This window comes from Diorhabda sublineata, chromosome 5 (assembly GCF_026230105.1).
Source record: "Diorhabda sublineata isolate icDioSubl1.1 chromosome 5, icDioSubl1.1, whole genome shotgun sequence".
Classification (NCBI taxonomy): domain Eukaryota; kingdom Metazoa; phylum Arthropoda; class Insecta; order Coleoptera; family Chrysomelidae; genus Diorhabda; species Diorhabda sublineata.
The window spans coordinates 11929817-11945015 of record NC_079478.1 but is presented as its reverse complement, the minus strand read 5'-3'; the positions used below and the strand labels follow the sequence as shown (position 1 = coordinate 11945015).

The 15199-nt window shown below is 31.2% G+C and overlaps 1 protein-coding gene across 1 annotated transcript in view; it reads left to right on the top strand.

The window, feature by feature from the left end:
* The window catches only part of LOC130443952 (uncharacterized), a 29667-nt gene extending 20332 nt beyond the window's left edge, over positions 1-9335 (top strand). The window contains exons 5-6 of the mRNA XM_056778864.1: positions 241-803; positions 4960-9335. Coding sequence (XP_056634842.1) covers positions 241-803; positions 4960-5112 — 716 coding nt within the window. The 3' untranslated portion in view covers positions 5113-9335. The remainder of the gene's footprint in view (positions 1-240; positions 804-4959) is intronic.
* The last annotated feature ends 5864 nt before the right edge of the window (positions 9336-15199 follow it).

Genomic DNA, 15199 nt, shown 5'->3' with positions numbered 1-15199 from the left:
ATTGCTTTGTACACTTTCATTTTTGTTTCTTTGGAGTTTTCTTTGTTGCTTCGCCTTCTTTATTGTATTATTTAATTCCAAATTCTACCTTCCTGTTTCTAAGCTACTAACATTTTCTATAAGTTCCTCCTAATCCCCGTTTTCAATTTTTTTCTTTTACATTTGTTATTATTATAACTTTGGTTTTACAATTCTGCTTATTAGAAAATGTACTATGATTTCGCAATTTTTTTATTCTAGGTCTCCAACAAGTGATGTCAACTCCAAAAATATCGACAGCTTCCAAAAAATTATGGGACCATAATTTCATATCACCTATAACCACAGTAGAAACCATATCAGATTCTGACCATTCATCTAACGACGACTACAAAAGCGTCCGATCGACCATATCATCAAAAGGATCTTTAGATCAATTCGTCGTTAAACAACAACCAAAAAGCTTAGGTTATGCACCGATTTCCTTAGATGCAACAATCAAAATTAGTCAAAAAGGTTCCTATACTGCACCAGCTCCCAAACCTTTGCCAGTAACTAGACCCTATGCTAAGACTAATTCATATTCTAACCTCAAACCTATGAACTCGAACATACCTGGTAGTTACTCGAATATTTATAAAATGAGTACTGCCAAACAACCATCTATTAATATGGGGTCTAATTTAAAAACTATGGGTACAAAACTGAAGGTTTCTTATACTAGTCTAAGACCCATGAGCTCTAATCTACCAGTGGCGCCACCACTAATTAGTTCCAATACAACGTCGACGTTGAATAAAGCAACTCCTCTGAATATAGTAGAAGTAAGTATACAAAAATATATATATACATATTTGTACGTTAATAGTCCGGTCAATTTAGACATTCGAAGTTATATAAATTCCCACCAAGCTGAGCAGTAAAATTGTTTAAAATGACTTGTAATTAACCCCCCCCCCCAATGAGATTTTTATTCAAGGATTCAAAAAATAAATATTTTTTTTTACATTCTCTATACCTTTTGGTGAAAACGTTGTATTTAAATTAGAATTTTTAACGATACAATATGATTAAATAAAATTGTCAAAATTGCCTTGACAGTGAACGTGTTAATCGTCGGAGTCGTAACTTTAAAATTTTTCTTCTTCATTCCGAGTCCATGTAAATAGCGATGTACCGCCATACACGGGAATGATGGGGAACTTTCATTATTTTTAATTATATTTTAAACAATTCCTTCACTTTTATTTGTTGGTCTAATTTGACCGGACTATAAGGATTATTTGAAATTACGTTAGTTGAGGACTTAGGTCAAGACTTTTTGCATGTATTTATGTTACTGTTTCTAAATACTCTATCTTATGTATATAGACCTTCCTATCTTACACCAAATTTTTCGCCGTGACCCATGGCTTTCCCTTCTTTTTTAAGATTTACTCTGGGGTGTGGCACTTTAGCTTCCCAAATTTTCTTAATTGGCACCATGCTATACATCCTTTGTAGCTAGTTCCACCATCCTAGTTGTTTCCTTTCTATGGATTCAACTTTTAAATCTTTTCTTCTATGGGAGCTTAATTCCTTTCACTCTTCTAAGGTATTCAAAGATATTCAAATTGCAATCAATGCAAAAAGAACCAATAATATGGTTTCCAATAATCCTAAACTTGAAAGGACACTTACTCTTATTCTGTAAAGACTTTCCGTTGACCAGTAGCATGGCAGTTACGTGAAAAAGTGTACTCATCTTCCAATTGGATATTTTTTCGACCAACATGTACATCAATTGCTCACAAAAATAATTCCTCTCACTCTTCTAAGTTATTTTATTTCTGCTGCTTTAAATTTACTCTTGACCCTCTCTGTCAATATCCAAGATTCACAGCCATATGTGAGATTGGCGTGTAAATTGCTTTGTACACTTTATTTTTGTTTCTTTGTAGTTTTCTTTTTTTGTTTCGCTTTCTTTATTTTATTATTTAATTCCAAATCCTACTTTTCTGTTTCCAAGCTACTAACTTGTCCCTCCTCGACCTCGATTTCAATTTTTTTCTTTTACATTTATAACTATCATAACTTTGGTTTTCATTTTGTTCATTTTCATTTCGTTTTCTGTCAGTTGTTCAAATTTTCTTGTAAATTCTTCTGGTTTTCTGCTATGATCATTCAATCACTTGCAAGGCGCATTCTAATATATCCTACAGTAGAAGATACATTTTTTTGTAACGTAGAGCAGTCATACAAAGAATCGAGAGCTTACTGTCACCAGAAAATATTGTTTATAAAATGATAGCTAGCGAAGAGGTCTGGAAAACCAAAAACAAAAAGATCTATTAGATTAAGATGAATCTAAGCAGTATGATGAAGTAATACTTTCTGGTGGTTGTGAACGTCTCTAATTTCATATTTCTGCTTTATAACCTCAATTCCCGTTTCTTTGTACAGGCATTTAGTTAATTTGTTACTAACATTTCTTGTTCGCAGGCCCTTCCATATTTTCATTTGTGGAACTTTATCGAAATCTTTTTCCCCGTCTAGGAATGCAAATTGGTTTGGATTTTGCCATTTTTCTTCAATTGATTTCTTTTATAGTGAACACATGATCTTTGTACTTCTGCTTTTCCGTAAACCTCTTTACAACTCCATGAAAGTTGGTTCTATTTTAGCTCGCAATTCTTTTCTATTATTTATTCAAAAAAAATTTGAGTTGCAGTCCTTGTTATATCACTTTTTGTGCACCTGTAGTATCAAACCCGCTTTCCAATCTTCAGGGATCTTTCCTTCTATATACAGTGCTTTTCAGATAAAAGTATCCACCTTTAATAACTTTTGTAATACTGGTATTTAGAAAAAATCCAAAAACACGTCAATTTATGTTGGAAGGGGCAAGCATTATGGCTTATTTAAACTTACTGGAAAAGCCACCCCCTCACCCCTAGCAGCATCCCCTTTATTTTTTTAAATTACTTGTCATATTTTTTATGTAAAATTTGGATACTCCTCTTTGAGCTGATTTCAAAAATGTATAATACTTGTAGGTTAAAGTGGTTAGTTTATGAGATAAACAATTTTTCTTTTAAGAGCACAAATTTTACTTATTATTTACTTTCACCTTATTTGCCTGTACTAAAATGGGTTGTACAACAGTTCAAACTCTTTAATCTTTTTAACTGTGCTATTTATTATGAAGTTACAATAATTGTTCAAAATGAGTACCATTCACTTCCATACAATGGTATAATCTATTTTGAAATGCCTCTCTGACATTGCTTAATACGGCTGGATTTAATTGTCGACATTCATTTTCTATCCTCTCTCGTAAATCATCCAGAGATTCTGGTTGGGTAGCATAAACTTTTGTTTTTAAATACCCCCATAAAAAGAAGTCTAGGGGTGTTAAATCCGGTGACCTAGGTGGCCACGCCCCCTTCTACCTATCCAACGAGCGGGGAATGTTTCGTTTAAAAATTGTCGGACAGGTATAGCATAGTGTGGGGGAGCTCCGTCTTGTTGAAATACCAGTAAATCTTCGGAAAGGTTATCATCATTTTCTATTATTGTTGTAATACGTGGGTCAACCCCTTCCCTGAGTAACTCAAGATATGATTCACCATTTAAATTTCCGTTGATGAAGAAAGGTCCGACAATGTGGTCACCTAGGATACCACACCAAACGTTTAACTTTTGGGGATGTTGTGTATGGAATTCACGCATAATATGTGGATCACTTTCAGCCCAATATCTACAATTATGCCTACTTACTAAGCCATTTAATGACCATGAGCATTCATCAGAAAAGCAAATATTGTTTAACAATTGTGGATTGTTATTGATAATTTGCGTCATTGATTCGCAAAACTCTAGACGACGATCAAAATCATCTTCATTCAACTCGTGCACCAACTTAACTTTGTATGGGTGGTACTTGAATTTATGTAGAACTCGGAAAACTGTAGAAGATGAAACACCGATCGCTCTACTTATTGTTGACAACGATTGGGGTTGTTGAGCCTCTAAGCTGACTTGCCCTAAAATTGCCACTTGGATTGCTTCGTTATTTACGAGTCCCTCTCGCTTATGCACTTTATTGCAAACAGACCCTGTTGTGGTAAATTTCTCCATCAGTTGAATTACATACTTATGAGTTGCATGTCTTCCGTCATGTAATTCGTTAAATATTCTAGCAGCAGCTCTTGCACAATTATTATTTTGGTAGTATAAACCTACAATTTCAATTCTTTCTTGCAAAGAGTAAACCATTTCAGAGAAACAAAATAAATAATGTATCAAATTACACTATCAATAGTGACTACAAATTCTAGTTGACAATGTCAAACTTTAATAAAAAGTAGAGTTTTTTGTTGTTTGGATTTTTTAAGTAGAATAAATAGCACAGTTAAAAAGATTAAAGAGTTTGAACTGTTGTACAACCCATTTTAGTACAGGCAAATAAGGTGAAAGTAAATAATAAATAAAATTTGTGCTCTTAAAAGAAAAATTGTTTATCTCATAAACTAACCACTTTAACCTACAAGTATTATACATTTTTGAAATCAGCTCAAAGAGGAGTATCCAAATTTTACATAAAAAATATGAAAAGTAATTTAAAAAATAAAGGGGATGCTGCTAGGGGTGAGGGGGTGGCTTTTCCAGTAAGTTTAAATAAGCCATAATGCTTGCCCCTTCCAACATAAATTGACGTGTTTTTGGATTTTTTCTAAATACCAGTATTACAAAAGTTATTAAAGGTGGATACTTTTATCTGAAAAGCACTGTATAATCTTTCCAATCTTCAAGGATCTTTCCTTCTATATATAATCTATTGGAAACTTCTAGCAGTAATTATTCTAATGTTTTATGCTCTTACTCATACCATCGATATCGCATGTCCTGTTCTCTAAGTTAACCACACATCTTTCATCGAACTTTCCCATTACCAGTTATTTTGACTTGTACTTGATTGTAACTATATTTTCCTGTTAGGTACAACCGATGCCAAGAGAAAAAATTGCGTTAGTAGGTGACAACACATTTGTAAAACCCCATCCAGTAAAAGCTAGTGGCTTACCAAGACCCACAGGAATACCCAGGCCAGCTTCTAAAATACCCGCACCTCGTGGTAGTAATGTAAGGTAATGTTGTAAAAATGTTGTCCCAAAATTTTTGATGTGAAATTTTTCGTTTTCATGTTGAAATCTCGAAATTCGAAACAAATAATCGATCGTTTTTTATTAAGATTAGATTGAGAAAACAAATTCACATAACAGTGATACGAAATTGAGTAAAATAACTAATTCTTGTGAGTTGCATACTATACTTTTTCTACGACTTTTTATATTACAAATTTGGTAAAGTATTCGCCTCATGAAGACTTCAATTACAAATATTTATTAATATTTATATTATTATTGATGATGCTGATGACAACATGGAATATTGTGTCCAAAATGTTTTTTTTTTCACCAGTTTGGTAAAATTAAAATTTTCTTTGAAAAAGGTACATTTCTACCAATTTTTCCAATTCATTAAGAGAGATAAAATTGTTGATGTTATTTCTTTTATGTTTATTGTTACAAATTAATATATTGAAAATGACATTCCAATTTAATTTGAGGAACGGTCCCAATGGTGAAATAATAAACTGAAAAAGAATAATAAATACGAAAAAATATAGAATGATGTATGAATTCCAATAGCTGTATAAAAATGATTATCATTACAGTTGTAGAAAATGCTTTTATTATGAATTTATTTATTTTGATCTATATTTCAAGTTTTTTTATTGTAAACTAATTTATATAAAATTCTAATTTATGTATTTATTTACACTAATTTATATAATTAACTTGAACTACACTAATTTATTTCAATTAATTTTTTTTTATATATATATCAAATTGAAATGATAAAAACATCATCAAAACATCAATTTATCTGAAAGGAAAAAATATCTATTCAGCATAAAAGTAATGTTGGTTTGTTTTCTCAAAATTTCCTCGCCAATAACGACTAAATTTTTTCTTATTTGATCTTAATATATTTATTTTAAAATTTTTAATGATACGAGCTCAAATCGATGATGCTTTAATATACAAAATGGTCCAGACTTAAGTCCATTAATTTCTAGAACTGAGAGTATGTACAAAAATAAGGCAAGGCGCAAATTAGGACACGTACAACACGTGTGAGTTAGCGTGACACGTGCTGCGTGGGGATCCGCATATTGAGTCACGCGTTTTCAAATAGGAAACGGTGGGGTTTGGATTTAATTGGCAGTTTGCGACATCAAAAATTGTCTGACATTACTGACAATCGAGCAAAACAATTGTTGTTATTGAACTTAAGTTCTGAATCAGAATCGGATGATGCTGAGGAGGAAATGTTGTTTAATTTCTTGATGAGGAAGAAATTTAAATCACCTATTAAATTTATTCTATCGAAGAGAAAAAACCGTGGACAATTCAAAATTAAGTACAACTAAAATGAGTGGATACTGATTTTGCTAATTATTTCACGAATGAATCGAAACAAGTTTGCCGAAGTACGTAAAACATTTGCAAAATCACCCCAAATCCAATTCTTCAGTTTCATCTTCATATAATCACTTATATCCCTGTGTTCCCTTACCGCCTTACTAACTTTTCTTCTGTCGTTTTTTCGTAAAAAAATTAAGGAAAAACTTGCTAGTCACCCACACGTGTGCCTAAGGATATTTTTCAAATAATCAAAAATTACAAAAACTTTGACTTAATTACCCACCACATATGTATTTATATGAGATGAGCTGAAATGAATTGTCCTAATTTCTTATTATCACTGAACAAAAATCAACATCACTATGCAGATATTTGAAAAATAATTTTCTCAGTGCACCTAATTAAATAATTTTCTTTTCTTTATTATTCAGTTTTTGAAAAAAGTGTACAGTAACTCTGGACCATCTTGTATATATTAAACTAATAATCAGACTGTTATTATTATATAATACAAAATATTCTTGTTAGTTGTTTGTGTGAGATAGTATTGTTATGTTTCACTTTGTATTTACGAAATATTTTATTATGTAAATAAATTTGTATTTATGATTTACAGTGATCATCTTGAAGTTCTCATTAGCGCAATTTAGCCCCGCACTTTACTTAAGCGATTGTCTCTCAAAAACGAAACCTTTATATATAAAACAGTTGAAATCGTTAAAATGTAAACCAATAACCTTAACACGTTGACTGACTAGGCGATTTTCAGAATTTGTTTTAATCGTATTATATCACTAAAAACACTAATTTAGATAAGTTATCATCCAAAGGTGTAGAAAATAGAGGCTTTAAAAAAAGTATAATGAATTATTTGTCTTGGTTGATTTTTTTAACAAAAAGCTTTTTGGGGAATTTAATTATTTCCTAGTTGGCAGTTAACGTGTTATTTTTGCCTTCGGATGAATCTACTAAAAAACGGACAAAATCTTATTTCCTATTTACATCAGAAGAATTTAAAAGATATTTATTTTGAGAAATAAAAAAGTGCGGTATTGTCAACAGTACAAGCTGTGGAAATTTCCTTTGGAGCTTTGATTTTAATTTCCAGAATAAGCTTATGATGATTATTCTTTTCAAACACGATCTTATCAAAATACATGCTGTATTCACTTGACGCATCTAAATTATCCATCGCTTATTAACATTAAATACTACTAAAACTGTATTTTTAATGTTAAATGACGACCTAATGTTGAAACTTAAAATTTTGTATTACTTTTAGTACGCGACTAAATTGTACTTTATGGAAATTTTGCAGAATCAAATGCTTTATGTAGGTCGATAAATACTAGGTTGTGCGGGCACAATACTTGCTTATATATTTTCAATGACATACTTTAAGCGAAATACATTTTCCTTGAATACTGATTACACTGACACAAGTTTGATAGCTATCGCCACGTTGAGTTTCGATAACTAAGTTTAGTATTCAGTATCTGTAGATGATAACTAAATGCACTTTAGACATATATGTGTTTTGATGCAGTTTTAGTAGTGTTTTTAATATGACTATAACCAAGAGCTCCAGAAATCTCAACTTAATCATGAATAACCATCCGTCTGTCTTTGTGACTCTTTTCCATTTCTACCATTAATTCTACTAATTAAAATTGACCAGCGGGATACGTGTTAGCATTGATCCCCATTTTAATTTTCCATATTAGTTTTATAACGAAAAAACAAATTATTTTTCCATAAAAATGATGTCTTCTCCACCTTTTATTTGTAAATGAAGGGATAAATTTGCCCTCTCAGTGTATTTCATTGCAATTGCACACTACATATCTCACTTTTATATGTGAATGTGGAAACACCCTTAGCGACTCGGTTCTAACCAAACTCGATACTTTGATATATTTCATATTCTACTCACACTCATTTTGAAATATAGTTTTCAGTTAAAGATAACAGATCTTTTAGATGGTCACTTTACATTAAGATAAATTTTTAAAAGTATTTTACCTTCAGTTGGCTTTTAAATTCGAGCCAATGTATAAATACTGTATATTTTGTAAAATTTCTCAACTATATATGTGTATCTATTTTTTTAAAATGTATTTCTTGTAATCGAGAGATTGTATTTAAATTAATATAATTATAAAGTGGCAGACTGTATTTATTATTATAAAAAAGTTGTCAGAGCAAGATTGTCATCAGGGAGAGCTATTGGAGATATTTCTGAAACAAATTGTCATGTCAAATGCTATATTGACACTACAATGATCAGGTGGTACAGTTTTAACTGATTCGCTTCAGAGCATTAGTTATATAGTATATATTATATATGAGTATATGTCAAAAACTAGCTCTAACTAGGAATAACGCATTCTATCTAAAAACTAGTTTTAACTAATATATTTAAATCTATAAACGCCTATTGAGCAAAGTAGGACTATTTTTTAAAATATTACAGCCATTTACTTCTAATAACTTCTTATTGATTTCGTAAAGAAATTGATAATGATGGTTATACAACATAATGGTACTTCCACTTAGTCTTTTTTTGAACTACACTATATATTCTTCATATTTTTTGTACCGTACTAGGAAAGTGCAGCGATAGCAAACATGTTAATCTCGATACATTAAAAAGTTGCTCTAAATTGTATTTTAAATATTATTAATTATTTGTTGTTATTCTGATTTTAAAGCAAATATCAATAGTAATCATTATTCTATATATTTTGAAAGAAATTGCTAACGAATGTCTACAATATTCACTCTTATTTTGTCCCAACAACTTTTCTTTCACGTTACATTGCTCTAAACAATGGAGACTCCTTTAATAGATCATCAAGAAGTCCATGTAATTAACAAAGATAATGCTAAGAGTAAGTAAGATGTGTCTTCTTTCCCTTATATAAAGTATGAAACACAACTCTGAGTGTTAATAAATATATATATATATATATATATTTATTAACACTCAGAGTTGTGTTTCATACTTTATATAAGGGAAAGAAGACACATCTTACTCTGCATTCTCTGAGAAACATCTAAATGACTCACTGCTGTATTAAATACCACTTGTAACTCAATTATTTAAATACAATCTCTTCATATGTTAGATGTAAGTATTTCAGCCTGATGAGAAATATTCGGAAAATCTGCTCATGTACCAAAACCGCAAATGTTTAGAAAAAAACTAATTTAGGTACACAATATTTTTTTTTGAAAGAAACTTTTAATATGAAATGTTGACAGTCCTCATTATTATACAACCTTTTTTGTTTCTCTGTATATTTTGATTCTTAACATTATCACTAAAACTGCTAATAGTATTATTATTTACTATCAAATTTTAATAATTACATTTTCACAATCTGAAGAGTTTAATATCACCAATAAATAAAAATATTTTTCTCTCATTTCATCCGTCGAATAATATTAATTAGGGTTATGAATAAGAAAAAATTGATTCGCTCTAATTAAACATACACAAATATTTATCAACAAATTGAGGTCAATTGGTAATATCTAAAAATAAGTTGAATGTAGAGGCAGCAAATGATTGGGATGGACCAAAATGTGTATTTTTTTCTTATAGTCTGGTTCAACATCTGTCAAAGAACGTAATTATTACAGATATTAGGTGTGAAGATGTACGAGGATTGTCTGAAAAGTTTCCGGCCTAATATTTTTATTTCTTAACTCAGTTTCATACTGGACACACTGTTTACACTACCACTACACCAACACTCACAATTACACTGCCTGACACGTGTTTTCTAAATTGTTTACCTTCAATCTCTGAGACGATAACTCAGATATTGTAATTGTGAGTGTTGGTGTAGTGGTAGTGTATAACAGTGTATGTATGTGTATGAATATCACCAACAGTACCAGAAATTCCAAATTAATTCAGTCTCCTTTTGGGTATATAGACTTCTAAGCAATGCTCTAATCTTTCTAATCCTTCTAAATAATAGTCTCGTCTGAAAGAATCTCTTTCTTGCAAGTAAAACTTTAAGGTTAGGAAACAAGACAAGTTGCTGGGGCCAGATTTGGTGAGTACGGTGAGTGATCGACCAATAAAAAGTGCAATTCGTGAATTTGAGCCATGGCAATCACATAAGTGTGAGAAGGGTCCTGATGGAGAAGCCCTTTGTTTTCTTTGAATTGCTATCGTTTTTTCGCAATATCTTCCTTCATCTTATCTAGTAATTATTCATTAAACTTTTTGAAGATAGTCGATGTATGCAACCCCGTGACATTAAATGACACATTTTTCTAATAGATCAGTATTGTTAGTAGAATACCTGACAGGTAGGACTAATTTTTGTGATTAGAGAACATCTAATTATAATCTGAATGAAAAATAGATCATAAAGCAAAAAGCATATTTGGTTATTCAACTGTTTCTTGTGTTGTCACTAACAATCCAGACTTTTTAGGGAACTAGGCGAAATAGCAGTCAATGGAAGCTGTAAATCGATTTTGTTTTCTATATTTTATTGGTCCTTTTGAACAATGGATAGACTTTAGATACCGTTTCTTCTCCAAAAATGTTTCATCTTTAATGCAACAGATGAAGTTTACATAATTTTGATTTAGTTGTCGAATTTGAAAATTGTGAAAACAAAAATAATATCTTATGAATTTATAACTTCCAAATAATTGAAATATTATCCCAGTAAAAATAATCTCAACAGCAAAAAACCGGACACTTAGATTTGGACTTATAATTTTGTTAAATATATTAATTTCTTTAACTTATGGTAAGAATTGGTTAATTTATAGGTTATTTAAACAAAATCTGCCAAAAGTGAATAATTTTTATTGATTATTTACAAAAAAATACAGAATAAAGAAAAAATTATGAATTAACACATTTAAAAAAACGTTATTCTTCATTTGTATTACCTTTTCTAACAATATATGTAATTTTAATAGAGCGGGTATTACTCACTCTGCTACGACGAAGGGCTCGAACCTTGTCAGACATCGAAGAAATTAAATTTTGGACGTACTCTACCGGCATAGCATCCCATTCTTCTCTAAAAGCAATTTGGAGCTGATTTAATTTACTAGGAGGAGGATGACTACGTCTAACACGCCTCCCTAAATTATCCCACAAATGCTCTATGGAATTCATATCGGTAGATCGTGCAGGCCAGTCCAAAACTGTGATTCCCACTCGCTCCAAGTAATCGGTAACAATTCTGGCGGTACGTGGACGAGAATTATCCCGCATTAAAATGAATTGCTCACCAATAAATAGAGAAAATGGGATAACAGTCTCTAGGAGGACTTCCTCGATGTACCTTCGAGTTGGGGCCCTGTCGCGGGTCGCCTGGATACGATTTCATGCTCCCTCAATCTCCGCCGCGCTGTGTCTGCACTTACACGTGTATTTCGAACCACTCCCGAACCTCAGAAGCCTTTAAATGTCGGTCTCTCAATATCGATAGCCTAATAAATCGATGATCAACTGCCGTTGTTGCCCTTGGTCGCCCACCACCAGCCGTCCTACCAGTCTTCGGGAGACGCCAAAGTGCATCGTGAAAGGTAGACTTCGCTATCCCAAGCGTTTCGACAAGGTATCGTAAGTTCCGGCCTTCTCTGGCCAAGGCATCAGCTCGGGCTATGTCAACATTTAAAAGAATCAATATTCTGAACAAAAATAAAAAAATATGTCTATTAATCACAGAAAAGGCTTGGTGAATAAATTAAAGATGTTTAAATGTGGGAAAAACTACTTACAGTTTAGAATAGGTCCGGTAAATCAATTTCAAGACAAACAAATCAAATCTGAGTTTTATCTAATTGTTTACTAATCCTGAAAGTATTGGTTAAATGGACTTAGATCCTACATTCTCTATAATAAATAGAATACCTACAAAAACAAACAAATTGCTAAAAATTAGCTTTTAATAAGAAAAATATGAAGTGCCCGGTTTTTTTTGCTGTTGAATGGATATGAGGACTAGCAGTTTTTTGACTCACATTGTTGACCAATGTAATGGACTTATTCATGAGCATTTTTTTCGTTTATTATAATCTATGGACCTAATGTAATGAATCTGAAACATGGCAATAATCTTTGTTTGCTTATTTTTAGCGAGAAAATATCAATAATTACAATTTTATGCAATTTTAGGCCAAAAACTTCGAGATCTGTGTATTCTAAAACCGAAATGAAAACCGTAACCCAGTAACGAAATGTAGTTGCTGTTTTGTGCCTTATATTTGTATCCGAGCTTTCTAAATATAGGTATTGTGAAGCATATCCCTCTAATAAAACGTTTTCCTTTTATTTTGTTATATATACAATTAATATATTTATTGAATAATATTCTCGTTTTTAATATAAATAATTTGTATATTGTGAGTGTATCGTTTTTTTATACCAAAAGTTTTTCAGATAAAAATGGAAAGCAATTTATACATATTTATTTATTTTTTTTTTTTCAACAAAAATGAAGTTCTTTAGTATTTCCCTTATCACCAAATCAAAGTAATACACTCATCCTTAGTTATTAATTTGCTGTTTTCCAATACAAGTAATCAGTTTTTCTTTAAGTTCAATCACATATTATCTATCAATCTGAGAAGCTTTTCTGTAATCTGCTGTATCTATACAAAACTTTATCGTTCCTTATACATCCTATTTTAATGGAGACCTATAAAGGAGAGCTCCTTATTAAAAGGTGTTCCCGAGTCGCCACTTCGCTTACACCTAACTACATTTTAGCCAAAATTTTATCAAATAATTTTGTTACAAAATTAATTTTCCCTTATGATAGGTACTTTGATAAGTTAACCATATCTATACTTATTTACCGCTATGGTCATGATAAATTTGTAGTGCTGAAATTAGCTATCATGGAGCTGTCAATAGTAGCAAAACGGCCGAGAATCATTTAGATCAAACGATGAGTTTTTTGTCGGTAGGATTCGCACTACGAAGCCGAGATCTGGCTAATAGTCCAGGAAATAAATATCAAAAAAGGCAAAACCCTGCAATTTTTTCGTCCTGCATCGATTTGAACAAAAATTTGGGATTAGTCTCATTTCACCCTCTAGTTAATTTTCTATATCGTGCTGTTGTACGCTTTTTAAGAATGAAAACTATCCCTGATTCTAAAAAATTATAAAATAACATTTTAAACCTCGACATGGGTAAAATGTGGCTTGGATTAATCGACTAAGGATTGTTTTATGCTGTAGGATACAAGTTCATAATATTTCAACCTTTAATAACATAGCAATTTTTATATAAATATGAGACATGAGATTTTTGTTGTGTTATTCGCACTACAAAGCCGAGATCTGGCTAATAGTTCAGGAAATAAATCTCAAAAAAGGCAAAACCTCGCAATTTTTTTGTCCTGCATCGATTTGTACAAAAATTTGGAATTCGGCTCATTTCACCTTCTAGTTCATTTTCTTTATCGTGGATAATCAGATTTAAATCAACGAACCCTGCTTATTGGGCCAGTAGAATAGAGTGCAGTTTTTTTTAACCTAACCATCCATATTATTAAGTTATTTGGAATTGAAACGCTCAAGTATACCAACCATTATTCAATGTTTCATTTTTTACGAGTGGGTAGCGAAAAAACATCTATATGCAACGAAATTAGAACTACTTCCCCATTAGAAGCTGGGGATTTTGTAAACCAATATGAAATAATTTATCATATTTACCAAATTCAGTGGAGATTAAATACAATCATCGGTAATTTTCTATAATCACCGAATTTATTACTTTTACCGTAACATACACATTCACACACGCAGTCACATGATCAGATATATCTTCTTCTGTTTTTCGATTTGAGTAGAAAAAAAAACAAATAACGTATTATTGCCAAATATACTGGTTATGTAGATTACTACGCTCCGAAGCGGGCTATTCGAATTTTTTGAAAAAAAAATTGATTGGTTTTATAAACGTACCTAGCTACTTCATTTTTAGTAATAGAGAGTTTTTCAAACATGATTTTGTAGGGCTTATCAAGAGCAACGAGACTATGTCAATTAAATTTCTTAATTTTTATTTGTTTGCTCGTGAATAAAGGATTTTAACGGCTATATCTCATTTTAATTATTAAAAAAGTTACAATTTAGTATTTCAATATTTTTTTCGTATTTCCAATATTTTCGGAGATATTTTGAAGTATAGGGTGAAAAACTCCAATTTTTTATAAAATTACACATATATAAAGAGAATGTTGAATATCTATTTTTAATAGAGGGGTTGATTTTTTCATAGACGAAGTTGGAACCTTTATTTAGCTCTAATTATGAATTCTGATAAATTTTCCTCGAAAAACGCAAATTTTTCCTGTTATTTGGCTTTGAATCTTTCAAATTATGCGTTCAACAAAAAAACTAACCATTAACATGCCGTATCTCGATTGGTGTTGGTCGTAAAAAATTTTTAAAATAAATATATTTTGTTTGTTTTCTTAAAAGCTACAATTTTGCTCTTTGCTTTCTACAGGTTTTTTGATAAAAAGTAAATTTTTCGAATTAATCGCAACAAACGTCGAAAAACTTTTACTTTCAACCGCAAATAATAAATTAGTTTTACGGAAAAAAACGGTACTTTTTTCATCGATTTCTGTAGTCAGAATTTAAAAAAAATCCACTTCCGAAAAGGAGTGGTAACCACCTCCATGGTTTTAGCGTGCAGTGACATGATATAGAAATTGATCCATGGGATATTACCACCTTCTGTG